This window comes from Lepisosteus oculatus, chromosome 4 (genome assembly GCF_040954835.1).
Source record: "Lepisosteus oculatus isolate fLepOcu1 chromosome 4, fLepOcu1.hap2, whole genome shotgun sequence".
In the NCBI taxonomy this organism is placed as follows: domain Eukaryota; kingdom Metazoa; phylum Chordata; class Actinopteri; order Semionotiformes; family Lepisosteidae; genus Lepisosteus; species Lepisosteus oculatus.
This window is the reverse complement of record NC_090699.1, coordinates 45,339,506-45,355,932: the sequence shown is the minus strand read 5'-3', so window position 1 is coordinate 45,355,932 and position 16,427 is coordinate 45,339,506. Positions and strand designations below refer to the sequence as shown.

Genomic DNA, 16,427 nt, shown 5'->3' with positions numbered 1-16,427 from the left:
GCTCTCGTGTTCATGTGGGTATGCACTCTCACTGCTGCCGCCTCAGGTTGGCTCCCCACCGCTGGGGACTTGAACCCAGGCTTTTAGCATCACTCAACAGGGACCCAGCCAGTTGAGCTAAAGGGAAATCTCCCTTCAGCCCGACGCCTGCGGCCCCTGCTATTCACAGGGAGTGGCGGTGGCGTTACCACGCTGGTATGCTGGCTCGAACAACCTGCAATGGTGGCCGTATGCGTTACACTCTTCCCCACTTAATTGGCCATCCTCGGCGAAGGGCTATCCCATCCCACTCTGACACCAGTGTAATAGTTTCGGGTTCGGCGAGGACGGACTCCGTGACTCAGACACTCGTGGAGTAAAGAAAACAGCGCTTTTATTGAACTTCGGTACAGCCAGCATAGCACTCCTGCGCCCGCACGCCAGCAGAGAAAAAGACTGACTGAAAATGAGAGCAAGCGCCAGCGAGAGACGTGAGAGAGAGCAACACACTGGGGTCTATTCGGGTACCTACACAGGGATAGGGTGTCAATTGGATACAAGTATAACAGTGGTGCGAAACCAGGGGACTATTTACAAGAATGCGGGCGATCTCATCACACTGTATGCCTGTTTCGCAGTGGGTCAGCTGCACTGGTCAGCAGCTTTCCTCGTCCCCGCCCTGACCACTACTACTCCCATCCTGCCCCTCACCGCGTACCCCAGCTGGGCGCTCTTCGGGCACAGTGCCAGGCGAATGCGCTACAATATAACTCTGTCCAAGGGGAGGAGGGATATATCCAGTTGGAAAACACATTGTTGAGTATAGTTACACAGACGTTTCAGTACAAGTAATACTGTAGTTAGGGATGGTAACACACATTTCTATAGGTGCCTAAAAACTTGATCCAATGGCCTCATAAAGCCATTTGTAAAGGGGCAAGAGTTATGTAAAGCTGTTGTGTATGACTCTGACAGCGGGCTTATTCAGGGTTTGTAGCACTCCCTCGAAACTAATTAACTGTAAACCACGTCACAGACAAGCAAAACCGGCACTCCAACAGAGAAGAGGGAGTAGATTAACAGAGGAAGTGTGTTTTAACCCCATCGAGGTTGTGCTAACAGGCTGTCTGGCATTCACTGTATCCCAAAACAGCACTTTCTCACTTTCAAAAGGACTTTCGAATAGCTCTTAACCCTGTGAATCCTTTCAAAGACATCGGATACAACAGACACCAATACAAGTTTTCGTGTTCATTCAGAATCACTGACTGTTTTGTCAAGAGAGAGGCAACACGAATCACAACGTTTTAAGAAATGAGCCTTAAATTACCACATTCTGGAAATGTTCCCTGTATGGCTTCAAATCCCTGTGGACATTAATTTTTGAGGTTTTGCTGCTTACTTGAGTTTAAATGCTGTGTAATATAAACTGTTCAGCACCATCTATGCTCAGTAACAAGTCAGCAACAGTCTTTTGGGGTCTCCAGTACTAGGGGTGTCCTGCATATATCTAGGCCACCTCAATACCAGGCAGCATATACCAGCTGCCTCCAATCCCAGTTACTGGCAAGTAAACAGGTAGAGATTTCACAACTCACAGTCCAGATCAAAACATCCTCAAGGAGAAGAGCCCAGAATCTGGAAAGAGTCACAAATTAACATGCATAAATTCAAATTCTGGCAGGTTTCATCAGTAGCTTTTAAATCATAAATTTCTGGAACATTCCAACTATAACTATTACTGTAAGTGTACCTCATCATTAAATAACAAGCCCTTTACGGTGACTTATAAGAATTGGATTGGGTTATTGTAACAGTTCTGGACCCTATGCAGACGGTATAATCCGGAAGTAAGTGGAAAAGGATGACGGGGAGGAGACGGCAAGGATCAGGAGGGGTTGACACACAGGGAGGGCGTGACGATGGCGAACTGGTGCTCGGGGGGCGTAGCCAGGGCAAACAAGTCCAAGGAGTCCAGGGGGGAAATCTTGGGCGAAGTTCAAAAGTCCAAAACCGGGTGACCCAACCGAGACGGGACAAAACAGAGTTAAAAACCGGAACGGGATCCGGTACAGGGACAGGGAATGAAAACAGCACGACGAGGCCAGGCGCTCTGACCCCCGGACTCAGCTGGGTCAGGGCGCCGATAGGAGGCCTAGGCCCTCCAGCCGCAGCCGTAGGGCGACTTGGTGGTAGCCGGGCCTCCGGGCGTCCGTCTTCCAATGCAGAGCCGGGAGAAGCGAGAGCGTCCGGCTTAAACAAGGAGGGGCAAGATAGGGGGCAGGTGCACGGAATCAACAAAAATGTGAAAGAGACGGAGGAGGCACTACAATCATGACAGCTAGAGCCTCCTGATCTAAGGGTTTATGCCAAAATGTCCAAATGGATAACTTTAACTTCTCACACCTGGAACGACTGTGTTCCCTTCCAGGAGTGTTTTCTGTCCTGGCTCTTGACCACGATCACACCTGGTTTATCTGCTGTTCTGTCTGTTACGGTTTATTATTGACCTGATACTTCAACCACAGCAGCTTAGTAAGGATGATTATCCTTCCATTTTCTTTATCCAGTCCAGGGTTGCAGTGGAGCCGGAGCCTATCCCAGCAAGCAGGGACCACAGGACAGGATACAGCCTGGGTGGGATGCCAGCCCTCCTCAGGGCAGACTGACACAAACACAGACGCACACACCCACACCGTCACCAGTTTTCCCAGAAGCCGATTAACCTACCAGTATGTGTTTGAACAATGGGAGGAACCCCATGTAAACACAGGGAGAATGTACAAACTCCACACAGGTCCCTAACCGAACCCAGGGCACCAGCACTGCCCAGCAACAATGAAAAAGACTGTACCACCCTGCTGGCCTGGTAAGGGTTATATAATGTGGTAATGTGTGTAAATATACTGTATACCAGATAAAAGGGAAGCTCTCAGGAGCAGTGTGGAAGACAGAGCCCTGAGATGTGTGTGACGGTGGGGGAAAGATACCTGGTATCTGCACAACCTTGGTGGGTAGCTGATTCCCTGCCAGGAGCTGCAGAAGGACACAGGATTTTCCCTTTATTCCTTGCCTCCGGAAGTGTGTTTTAACTGTTTTAAGAAGATTGCCATCTTTCATATTGCAATTGGTGAAGACTGCAGTGCCCAGTTAGGCAGGACCGCTCAGGCTGCAGCCCTTGAATTCCCCTATCTGGTGGTACGGTGCTCCAACCACTGCTTCATACCTGATCAATATTCAATCAACCAGCAGCAATATCATCAGAAAAGCAGAGCAACTCAGTGTGTTCGAAGGGCTGCTTGCTGACACGCCCTGCGGCCTCAGGTAACGAGTTCTCCCTAATTAGACTGAAGGGCCAGAGCAGCCAACACCTTCACAGACCCGGCAGACACTGCCCAGAGGGAAACACAATGTTGAAGAGTTCTCTCAGCGCCAGTTCCCTCAGCTCTTGATAACATGATCATACTATGTGACACAGCCGAGGGCAATGTGGTGTGCCGCGATGCTTTAAATAGACGGGTTTTAGGGAAGCATACACAAATACAGCCATATAGTACAAATTCAATGCTCTTTATTTATAGTGCAGGGAAAGCACTCAAAAAACCCCAAAACACAAAAAGCCTAAGCTCGTTTATAACCTACTAAATAGACATCTTCAGTCCCTCTCTATTCACTTGCCAGACAGCTCCTGTAAAACCAAGTGTCTCTCCATCTCCAAGATCTCTTTCAAAACCAAGCTCCACGATTAGAATTGTGCAAATCAAAATTGCACATCAGAGGATCTGTCTGTCTCCAAAAAGTCCATTTTGAGCTACCTGGAAGTCTCAGCTTTCTGGTTTTTAAATTTTCACCTGATCAATCGTCATCTCCCCAATTGAAATGTAGGCTGAGAGTGGCCTATGTATCCTGCATTCTGGGTAATGTAGTTCAGGCCAGAGCTTCCATCTTGTCTGAACTTGCTGTTCCCTCAAAACTAATATCAGTTTTTGCTGATAGACACACAGTAAGTAGTATGGAATCTGAGGTGGAGATGGGGATCTTCATGTTTTTAAACACTGAGCTTTTTTTAAGTGGAATACATGAGTGTGGGTAGTTTGGTCACAGAATTCCACGAATTTGGGATGCTGTGCCGCACACAGTCAGAGAGTCAGATTCACATAATCCATAGAGTTTGGAGATTTAAGATGGAGAGATGGCTCTTAAAATATGAAGTAACTGTTTAGTCTGTGTGGTTATTTCAACTGTTGATAAACTGCAGCCATCTCATTGTTAATGAAATTACGGAGAAGTTAATCGCCTGCTCCCGCTTTGTTTGCAGGGAAATGTGGAGGTCTGGAAGAAGTTCTCCGGAGACAAAGGAGCTCTTGGCTGTGAGAACTGAATTCCATAGATGGTGACCCACTGAGTAGCCCATCTATGGCTTCAGTTCTTGTAGTCTGAGGCTCACAGTCGGCGGGCTGGGACAGCATGCTGACCGCAGGTGTCATGACACCCCACTGACTGGGGGACAACTCCTTTAGCTACTCAGCGGTGACAACTGCTACTGGTTTTGGAATGCTACCTTCACAGAAAGGGCATTCGGGATGTGTTTTGTGGTAACATGCTGCAGAGCTTTTGAGGATTCCAGTGACAGTACCTTTGGGAGGACTGAAAGTACCAATGGCGGTGTCAGAATGCAAGCTCAAGAGCTAGCTGAACACCATTTATTCTAGCTTCATCTTGATTTCCCTGCAGACGTCAATACAATACATTGTAAAGTTCTGCTGGAAGGCTCTAAAGCTCTGGTTTAAGCCTTCTGCAACTCTGACCTGACCCAGGTTGATGATCTCTGGGGACAAATTTCATCTTGAGAGAAAAGCTGTTCGATAAAATGGGGATTCAGTCTCTACGTACCTGGACCAGCTCCTACTAGGATGAGATTTTCTTTGATATGTTTGTGTGTCTGAGTACTTTTGTGTGAAGTCTTTTGGTCTACATACTACTGTGATTTGAGAAATGCATGCAATAGATAAATAGATTGACAGTATTGGTGGTTCCGTTCCTTCTATTTCACAACACTGTAAACATGATCCAAGCTTGTCCTTTGAGGCCCACCAAAGCTTGGGACCCTGGTCAATTGCCTAGTGCCACAGATATCCAGCAGGGTTGGATTGAGGGTAGAAGGGTGAAGTTAATTAATTAACCTTAATAAATTATCAGAAACACCCTTTGATGTTCCTTTTGGTGCAAAGAGAGCTGCTTCAGTAGAGCAAAACGATTCCCATGGCTCCAAACCTTCTGAGTAAGGCTAACACGTAGAGAAGAGAAAACGTTACCAAACCCATCTGAAACTGGGTTCGTAGCTGAAAAAACTACAAATATCCTATTAACCTTTCAGAAGGGATATGGCATAAGGGAGAGGTGCCAACTCTGTTTCTGGAGAGCCATGAAGCAGTAGGACTCCTAGGAGTCACACCTAATCACCCCTAAATCACTTTATGAAGACTCTGTAAACTGAGTGACTTTTTAATTTTATTGGTTAATTTCAGTCAGGAATAGCCAGGAAAGTGGTGATGGCACGTTCACTGAAACCTTCAGCAATGGAACTGTTCAAAGTGTTTAGAAATTGATGACTTAAGGGTGATTTGTAAAACCTACTGGATTGTGGTTCTCCAGGACAAGAGGTAGCCGGTCCTGATGTAAATTACTGTATATACTGCTTTCAGTGATACATTGATGCAAAAAACATCACTATGAAATGGACCAATAAAACAAACTGCTGTCCATCAGGCTGTGTACTGATAGCCTGTGCTTCATGGCCAACTCAGTCAGGTCTGGTGACAAAGTTACCACTGAGGGGCAACTTTTCTTCTTTAGACACGTGCATCTGTCTGTATTCCTCCCAGCGATGAAAAAGATCAAGGGCCCAGATTGTGGTCTCTGAGAGGACCTGTGTCAACTCACGTTTTCAGGTCTTGTAGCTGTGCCAATCACTTGGAAAACCTGCAAGACTCTGGCTCCTGAGGCTTGAACTTGTCTGTCCCTGGTCTAGAAGACCGAATTCCCGAGGCAGTGTGAGGAGTGCATGAGCTGATCATTTCTCAAGAACAGCAGGCAGGCACCCTTGTTTTCTTGCTTTTAAGGGACCAGTGTCAAGGGTGGCGTTAGGAGAACCTGGTTGGACCCTATGCGGCGCTGAGACTGTAGGTAGTAGCTAGTGATTGGCGTCCAAATCCCAATGACAACAGGCAAAAGTCGTAGTCGAGGTAGAAGAGCTTTTTCAGGTATCACAAGAGACAGGTCGAGAGTATCCAAATCGAAAATGAGAGCAGGAGGAAACAAGGTGGGGAAGCCAAAAGTCAGGTCGAGAGTAGTTTACGTGCACCAGAGAAAGCCAAGAGTTATTCTCAATAGTGAGCGGGGAGTGAGTGGAGTGAGAGGGTGTAAATAGGGAAGAGCGTGAGGAATGACAAATGATTAATTTGTGCGCGGGTGTTGGCGGTGAGAGGTGCTCGTAGGAATGTAGTTCGTGACAACCAGCCAATACTTTATAACAGCCGTTTTCAAATTGACCACTTGGTGACCAGACGTCTGAGGACCCCTGCCTGCATGCACCTAATAAAGAGTTTCTGGATCAGTTGTTGATATTTTTCATTTCCTACCCACAAAAGTCAGATCTACCTTTAGTTTCCCACTGTAGATCTCAGTGTTCACTCCTCTACTGCCTGGAACAGCGGAAATTATGCCACGCTCTTCCACTGAGCCATTCGTCTCCAGAATTCAACGGCTCCCTGACAGTGTCTGGGCCCACGAACGAATGAAAAATCATTTGAAGGAGTCTTTTGCTTCCGATGTTGCCCTGTCTAGTCGTGTGCAGCAGCAGGCACCGGGTAAAGCCGCATTCAGACACGGTCAAAGGGCAGCGCTGGTTCTGGGAGACTCCCTTGTTTGTCTGATTGCATAACTCATCGTTCACATCTCTTGACGTAACCCCTCTCCCTGAATGGCACCACTGCTGTGTGCGATGTGATGTTTAAACAGTCAGTTGATAAGGTTTCCTTTGCATAACTGTCTTACCTAGCTCTGGCATGACTAGAACGACACACAGGTCCAGATCTTATCAAACACCAGGTGGGACACGTTGTTGTGCTGCACAGTTTCTGTTGGATTTTCCAACGTACAGCTGTCATCAAAGAAACGTACATTGCATCATTAATGGGATTCCTTACCCTTTAATTAAGGTAATTAATTAAAAGTCCTGTCCTGTCCGACAGAGTACATACATATGATACATCTTTTAATAATAATAATTGTTATTATGATTGGTAAGGGCCAATTGGAAATTTGGCCAGCATGCCAGGGTTATACCCCTACTCTTTTCGAGAAACGTCCTGGGATTTGTAATGACCACAGAGAGTCAGGACCTCGGTTTTACATCTCATCCGAAGGATGGTGCCATTTTTACGGTATTGTGTCCCCATCACTATACTGGGGCATTAGGACCCACACAGACAGCGGGGTGAGTGGCCCCTACTGGCCCCACTAAACACCACACATAACAAAGTGATAATAGCTCTGTAATATATAGGAAGCAACAGAAGTACAGAAAATGCAGACTGCAACAGAGAAAGGTAGATATCAAGTAGCTTTCCCAAGCGCCATGATGCTGGCTGTATGCTGGACAGCAGTCGCACACACAAAGGGCCCCCTTGAGGAACATCAGTAATCGGGCTCACACAGGGAATGATCCATACTGAAGACTTTCACAAACAGGAGAGCCCAGCACTACTCCTTAAGGGCTGCTGTCCAGCAGGTTTTACATTTCTCTTTGAACCTCTAGCTTCTCAAGAATAAGGAAACACTTGAACTTGTCCGATTAAACGATTAACGAGTCCAACTAGGCCACAAAGGACTCAAGCGGAAGGAAAACCAGAAACCTTCTGGCCCTCCGGGGTTGAAGCTGTTCCGCTTGAGTTCAGAAGTCTTCCAGCAACGAACAGGCAACAAACAGCGACGGCTGCTAGGTTTCAACCTTATTGACAATTGGCGTGTCTTCAAGGCTCTATCGGGTAGAGGAGGTCCCCTATCAGAGCACCAGTCAAGCCCTGTGGTGTCACTGCTTTCAGACTGGGCTTTGTCATTGGCTGGCTCAGACCGGAATTCCAGAAGGGAGATTTTACACTGCTCTCATAAATTACACTTGTAATTAATTACACTACCGTCCGCCAGCCAGAAGTGTAGCAGCAGCTCCAGTGATGTGTCTCTGGTCCCGTTTGAAACAGCATATGCAAGGAGGGCCTTCAAAACAGCTCCTGACGACTTTTTAAAGGAAACGACCTATAACAAACAAAGGTGCAGTTTGAAATGTGAGTCACCTGTTCCTTTTTTTTCAAATGCCCTTTGGCATATCGCAGCCTTTTTTATTGGCCTATTTTTGTGCTATTTGTTGTGATACCGAAACTATTCAAATTTTTTGATTTGGAACCGAAAGTTGAAACAGATCTTCAATTTGAGTCGCGGACAATGATGGGAAACTTCGAAACAATGGAAGGGAAACAGCTGAGACACTAAACAAGTATTACACTCAGGTGCTCACTGAGGAAGAAGTCAACAACAGGCCTCAGGCAGAGGAAGGACAGAGTTCTGTATCAGACAGTATCAGTGAAGTGTGAAGTATTTCAGATACTGGAAACACTCATGATGAATAAATCCCCAGGGTCTGATGGCATCTTTAGGTAGTAACCAGGAACTGGGAAATTGCCACTGAAGTGCCAATCCTTAACAGAGATGCATAACAAACAGCTGGGCGAAACTATGCCATCAGTCAGCTACTGACTACCAAAAGGCCAGATGTGTTTCCTTTTCGTTTGTAACTTTTCTTATGTAGTTAAAACAGTCAGCAGCAGTGGATACAGTTATGTCGCAGTAGAAATCATAGCCAACAGAACGCAGCATAACTATACAGCTGTTGTGTTCACTATAAATATTCCATTTTGTATTGTGAAACCTTTGTGCATTAGTTCACTTGTTTACATCTTCATCTCACATGTTCAGACAGACATCCACAGTACTTTTAACAGAGCTTAGCATTACTTCCTACCTGCTAGTGTCCAATAACAAATATTAAATTACTGAGAAAAACACTTCCCAGCCTGTATTATTTTCATCAACAACCTCTCTTGGCGACAAGAACCTTAACATATCGCAGATTGCTAAATCTCACCCTAAAAATCTTTTAAGTGTAATATAGCAAATAAATAACAACCTGTTTAATATTTATTAAAAATATGAAATTATCTGTAACACCACATATAAGTTAAAAAACAATAGCCCATAAAAAGGAATTGGAGTTACACCCTTCTTTATTGTACATACATTGCATTTACACATTTTATTTTTTTGATAGAAGAAAAGGCAAAAGCACGTTTACACTTTGGAGTTTGTTCAATAATGTTAATGTTAGGTGGCCTAATCAGGCACCCATCTTGTGGAAATTTGTCAATATGAAGCATTGAAGAAATGTTAACAGTTCACTAGACTTAAAAAGGTACACTTCCATTGATACCTACAGTGCACAATAGCCGTTACTAATATCCCAGGTGTCGACCAAGGGGCGCACAAAACCAGGCCTGGGGACCCCCATGGTTTCGCTTCTCATCAGCAAGATGTGAGGAGCTCGTCTAGGCTGATGGGAACGTACTGTAGAATGAGTCAAGTGCTGGCAAATCCCACAGGAGAGCCTGTTGAAGATCTAAAATTCACCTTTCAGCAAGAGAAAGTGACCCAAAGTGCAAGGCCATAGCTACAGTGAGTGGGTTAAGAACACAAAAGTTGAACGTCCTTGACTGTTACAAGTAAAAGTCCTGACTTGACAACAGCTGTCCATTAATGATCCCCAAGCAACTTGAGAGAGCTTAAATAAATCTGCCAAGAAAAATGGAAAGAAATGGCATCGAGCCAGTGTGCTGAGTTGGTAGAGACGTACCCCAAAAGACTTGTAGCTGAGTGGAATGGTTCTTTCTCTTTAGTCGTTTTGACATTTACTGTAACTTATATTATGCTTAGAATTCTTCCATTTCAGAAGCATTGAGTTTAAAAACATTAAGTTTAAAAATGTGTATGCATCATTTTGTAATTTCACAAAATGGGAGACTATTGAGAGGCTGTGAATACTCTTTCAAGGTACCTGTGCTATAGATCTGGCCTTGAATACTGAGTGTATGGTGTTAAACAGCCTTTGAGCATCTAAGGAAAAGCCTCTTTTGAAAACTGATAATTGACAAAGGCTACAAAGTACCCATGTCATCACTAAAATGCCACGGAAGGAACAATCACTAGCAGCATAATTGAAGTTGTTATGGCACAACCAAACCGTAAAAAAACACAAACCACTTTTCTGCCCTTTTCAAGACTGATACATTGAAAGGAGAAGCTTCAGGACAAGATGTAACACTGATTTGGCACAATAGCAAGCACAAAATGGCAGGCCTCAAACACAGCATCCTCTGTTGCATGATCCAGGCCAGAACACCAAGTTAACATCTTCTGCCAAAATTTACAGCTGAATTGACTCCATGTGATATAAACTGACAGGCAACAAACAGCACAGTAATGCTTTCCCAGTGTCTAATATGCACATGATGTCACCTTTTACTAGGAAATGCTAATGTATTGACCTCACTGTGTGTTAACCTTTATGTTATTTTAATGATGCTAAGATGTATACATCACAATGAAGCTGGGAAGCTTGTTCCACACTCTCACAACCCTTTTTGTAAATAAAGTACTTCCTGTTCTTGGTTTGAAATGCATTTTTACATAGTTTCCACTCCTGTCCTCTTGTTTGTGTTTCACTGTTCTCTCTGGGAGAGTCAGTTAGCTAATGACACGCAGCTCAACAAGGCTCAAACCAGTGATGTCTGGCCCACAGGGCTTCAAGGCTCAAACCAGTGATGTCTGGCCTGCAGGGCTTCAAGGCTCAAACCAGTGAGCCTCATGCTCAGCCTGCATGAAAAAACTGCAACCACATTTTGAGGATAATTAATGACAACAAAAGAAACCTTAAATGAAAGATGTCAGAAGAATTCCTTTCCTCTCTCACCAGCTGAAGCAGTTTCTTTCAATTCTCTCCTGGAGGATGAAGTATTCAAGACACAGTCCTGCGACTGCTCTTCAGCCGAAAGCGTGAATCACATCAGTCAGTGTCTGTCTAACCCAGGGGTTCCCATCTCTGGTCCCTGGGGTCCAGACTCCAGCTGGTTTTCCGTGCCTCTTTAAAATCATCAGCAGTTCAGTACGGTGGACACAGGATGAATTAATCTAGTTAAACCCGAACTGGATAACTTTGACAGTTCTCCCACGTGATGAGCTGTTTATAAATTAAGGAGACATGGAAAACTGGCCGGATTCTAGCCCCCCCCCGCCCCCGAAGGCTGGAGATGGGAAAACCTTTCCTAACCCCTTAATAAAAAACGCATGCTTTCGGCCCGCCCAGCCTCGCTACTTTGCCTTCTTTTTCTGCTTCTTCCTCTTCTCCGCTGTCTCACTGGTACTGCCCTCCTCCGGCGTCTCCACCTGCCGCATCACCTTCTTCTCCACCTTGTACTCCTGCTCGCCCACCCTGGGGTCTCCGCGCACCACATACTCCCCGCCCTGGAAGGTCACGCCGAGGTCGGTGCGGGGGTAGGTGCCGTACACCCTGCGCAGGTCCTCCTTCACGAAGTCGGGCAGCTCCCGGCGGGGCCCGTACACCCTGTCCAGCTTGCCCCAGCGCAGCTCGCCCCTCAGGGTGAAGCCCTCCGGCCAGCTGCCCTCGCTCTGGGCCTGCGAGCGGCCCGGCCCGTAGCCCTGGGGCCGGGCGGGCTGTGAGTAAGGCCAGGGCCAGTACGGGTTGAGCAGGGCCAGAGGGTTCAGTCCGTAGAAGTGATGGTACTCCACGTGTCCGCCCCCCCAGTCCTGCGAGACCAGGGTCAAGGGTCGCGGAGGGTAGCCGTGGATGGGTGGCAGGAAGGGTCCGTGATCCAGCCAGGTGGGAGGGCTGGTGGCAGCGCTGTACGGGCTGGGGAAAGGGTGAGAGGCAGGGTGCGCACACAGGTAGGAGTAGTTCATGGCTGGGGGCCAGGGAGCCGAGTGAACGGAAGATGGGTTGATTTGTTTAATGCTGATGCGCTGCCTTCCACCGCAAACACCTCGTCAATGTGCCGATTTGAGCAAGGGAGCCAGGCACCCGCGGCAGCTGAAAGAAAAGACAAATCTCTCTGCAAGTAAAAAAAAATCTGCCGACAATTCTCACTTTATTACAGAGAGCTGCCCCAGGGGGTCACACCTCTCAGCTCGACACACAGAAAAAAGGCCAAGAGGCTCATTAGGACGGAGCAGTGCCTGGTTTCTGCTGTGATAGGTGACCTGAGAGCGCACGACCCCCCTGCTAGTCCATCGCCCATCACAGGTTTCCCCCTACAGCAGGGTGGACTGGAGCAACTAGCATAAAGTACAACAGCAGTATCCGCAGTGGGGACTTGAACACACAACCTGGCAGATAAAATCAGTTTATTGGCCATATACAATTTCTTGCATTAGGAATTTGTCTTTTCGCATACCCCAGCTTGCTCTCCATGAGACACACAGACAGGGAGAGAAGCTTGGGGTCAGAGCGCAGGGTCAGCCATTGTACAGCGCCCCTGGAGCACTTGGTGTTAAGGGCCTTGCTCAGGGGTCAGATGGAGTAGGATTCCTCTGCCAGCCACAGGATTTGAACCAGCAACCTTCCAGCCCCTGATAGGCACGAATCCAGACCACTAACCCCTGCTCATCACACCTGTAAATAACCAGGATGTTTGAGGGTCAGATGCCTGGCTGAGGGACGAGGCAGGAATCAGCCAGTGAGCCCTAGATACCCCAATGCAGAAATAAAGCAGCAGGGCTCAGCACATCATGCCAAAACACTAGGTATCAGCACAGAAACATGAAGCAGAGAAGACTGATATAGAAGGGGAACTGCAGTCCCAATTTCTCAGACCAGTTATTAAATCTCAGTAACAAAATAAATTCCATGATGTTATAGAAAATGTCTAATTCAAATTTTGAATTAAGCACAAAATCATGAACTTTATCAAATTACTGTAAGTCACCACTGTTGTTGCAAACCCCTGGTCTCAGCACGGGTGAGGGCAAGAGTTCCCCCGAATTGTGACGTGATGCGGCCCTTCCCGATCACTAGTCTCCGTAGCGATTAATGTAGTGTGATGTACAAGCGAATACATATAGGTTGTACACCAGACCTTTCACTGCAGAAATGTCCAAACGTTAACTTCGCCAAAACCGTCTTGAAATCGAGAGCAATATTTCTATTGGATTAGAAGAGATATATTCACAAGCCAGCTTGTACGCTATGTCATAGAACTGCTTTACGTCACCGGAGGTTTTGTTGCCTTGTTCTGAACTGCAGAATATGGCACTGGGCATACCTGGAAATTTCGCCTATTTTGTGATGTAAATTTTACAAGTGAATGTGTTCATTTGACTTTTATTGTGGTTTGAAGAGACTCATCAATGCTGATTCTTTCTAACTCCAGAATATAAATATGGAGCTGCAGTTCCCTTTTAAGTAAAACAAACAAACTGAATAATGTCAGTAATACAGCCAGGACTTGGATTATATTGGAAAAGAAAGGCAGTGGCACAGTGGCGCAGTGGTTAGCACTCCTGCCTCACAGGGTAGGTTTCATGGGTCCAGTTCCTGGGGTGTGTGGAGTATCTGTGTGGTTTCCTCAGGGTGCTCCAGTTTCCTCCCACAGTCCAAAGACATACTGGCAGGTTAATTGGCTCCTGGGAAAACTCACCCTGTTTTGAGTGTGTGGGAGCTTGTGTCTGTGTGTGCGATGTGATGGACTGGCGTCCCTGCCTTGTACCAGTTGCTCGCTGGGATAGGATTCAGCTTCCCCTGTGAAGAAGCGGTTAGAAAATGGACCCCAGCAGTGTGAGGCAGCACTGCGCCAATGGGCGGCCCTAATGTTATCACGCACAAAAATAAAAGCATCACATCACTGGAGAGCCAACTGTGCAGTGTAAAAACATTTTAAAAACACAACATTAAGAATACAAATGAAATCTTATGAGCCAGGGCGTCAGATTTCTACCATGGCTGTGTGGGCTGTTCTTGACACAAGTGTCTCTGTAAACCCACATCCCAAGACCTGCTGGCTGTATCCAAGCAATGTGTAAGCAGGGTCACGCCTGCTAGCAGGTACATTTACAGCCCCGCTGTGTCTATGGAAGCTGAAAGCAGCCTCGTGATTGGCTGGTGGAGCTCCTCCTTGTAGGTACTGGACAGGACAGACACCCTGGACCTCATCAGACTGGAGACCACAGCACTGCTTCCCAACCCTTCAGCAGCAGGGTTGCATCTAGTTTTCAAGTTCTGAACTTGATCTAAACAGGAGTACTTCTTCCTTTACTAAAGGGTACTGAAATTAAACCTCTGGACATTTCCTTACAGATGATTAACGCTTGTTGCTGTTATTTTCTAATACTATTCGGCAGTCATATAGCAGTCACAAATGTTGAGATATCTTAAGACGTATAAAAACATATTTAGGAATGAATTTGATCCATGTGAAATTATCATTTTAGCTTCAATGCTGATCATCAGTATAAAAAATCATATATAGAAACCTACATACTGAAATTAGTCTCCATATCACAGTGTATTGTTACTGATATTGAAACAGTGTCCTCTTCGTTGATCAAAATGAATAAATAGTGAGCTGAACTTCAGTATTTACACAGAGTGCTGGTTGTACAGTGCCATTACACCTTGCACCCTGCACACCTTGCAGAAACAGAAACAACACAGACAACAAAACCTGCTAACTATTCCTTAACTGATAATGGGAATTATGTTACTGTAAATATTTAGGCTTAAAACGTCATTAAACCCTTTGTCTTTCTCGCTCACATCAAATGAACTCATATCATGAGCTTCCTGGGACTGGCTGAAAAGAATAGCCTTTCACTGTAAATTCAGGTGTGTGTACACAACTCCGAACTCCTTTTTAAGGTTAATTTCAGAATGTAACATTTTTACTCTAGTTTTGTTCCACAGAATTATGCTGAATTTGTCAGGTTGTTTCTGTATTTTTATTATTCTGTAATAAAGTGGGGTGGTAAAAGCTTGGGGAAAAAGCACAATTGAGGGGTACCCAGGCAAGTGTGGGGTGCCTCTGCTCTCAAAGTGGAGTCTGCGATGGGAGGTAGTTTGAGTGTTGTCTCAGGCATCTCACAATGGTGTCCTGTAGCAGAGGCCCCCAATCCTGGTGCTGGGGACCCCCACACCAGCTGGATTTCAGCATATTATTTAAGCTTATTATTTAATTGAAACCCTAATTGACCTGATGTGTTTGAGATCCTCCATTACCTATGACACATAATAGTTAAAAGTTGTTCTCCACCATGTTTAGAAAATCAAAACAATTGAAATACTTCAAATTCATCATATGATTAGACCAATTATGGGTTCAGTTATGGAAATGAGAGTCCAGCTGGTACAAAAACCTGCAGGTCTCCCTAGAACTAAAGGTAGGAGCCTCTATCTGTGAGACGAGCCTGCGATGCCAGCATAGATCTCAGGAGAGTGAGGACAGGTCCTGGAGAGAGGGCAGCTCCAGTTATTGTTCTTTTATACCACGCTTTTGGAGATAAAATAACTCAACCCAGACAGTCTCATAAAGAGTTTTTAGGAGAGCAAGTCTCACCCACATGACTGCAGACTTATTGAAATAACATTCCATATCTAATTTAACACCACTGACTAAATTATAACAAAACAGCCCTTTGTCAGCAACCTGTATTCCTCCACATACTCGCTGTATTTAGAAAAAAAACATATGAACACGGGGTTGGTTTAAAATAAATTAATTCAAATATTATCTTACTAACAATAGCAACACATCATAAACACTCTTATACTCACACCATAATTGCGAGTCTGGCTTCGGCCAAGGCAAAGTAGTTCTTCAGATTTATTTCTGAATGAACGCGGGTTACTTCGAGATACGAAGAAAGAGTTAAACCAACCAAGAAATACTTATGAAATACTCCTGGTTTCTATCTGCGGAGCGGCCAGGTTTTGCCTAGTATATGTCACGCTCAGACTCCGTAAGAGAACTGAACGGCAGTGCCCGAGCAGGCGGCTGTGCGTCGGGATGCACAGAGCACGGGGCGGCTGTATCCAGGCACCAGGTAAACAGACCTGCATCAAGGTGTGTCATGGAGAGATGAGATAAGAATCATTCTCTGAAATCGGTATCCCCGTCCCTCGATTCACTCTAATTTTTAATTGAAAAGGAAACTGTCAATCCCTAGAAAGCGTAGATGTGCGTTATGCGTATAACATTACAATCAATAACTTCAAAAAGAGTATCAGTCTCAAGACCTCAGATGTCATTATTGTGTGCTTCCAGTAGATGGCG

General features: G+C 45.7%; 1 protein-coding gene across 1 annotated transcript; it reads right to left on the bottom strand.

The window, feature by feature from the left end:
• Positions 1 to 9,308: 9,308 nt before the first annotated feature.
• Positions 9,309 to 16,218, bottom strand: LOC107077410 (uncharacterized). The gene is made up of 2 exons (XM_069189270.1): positions 15,929 to 16,218; positions 9,309 to 12,193 (listed from the first exon to the last, which is right to left on the bottom strand). Exon 2 carries the CDS (start codon positions 12,064 to 12,066, stop codon positions 11,458 to 11,460), a length of 609 nt encoding a protein of 202 aa, XP_069045371.1. The 5' UTR covers positions 12,067 to 12,193; positions 15,929 to 16,218; the 3' UTR covers positions 9,309 to 11,457.
• Positions 16,219 to 16,427: the final 209 nt, after the last annotated feature.

Bases quoted from the DNA above. Each gene is read 5' to 3' on its own strand.
- LOC107077410 (XM_069189270.1), bottom strand. From the start codon at position 12,066: ATGAACTACTCCTACCTGTGTGCGCACCCTGCCTCTCACCCTTTCCCC.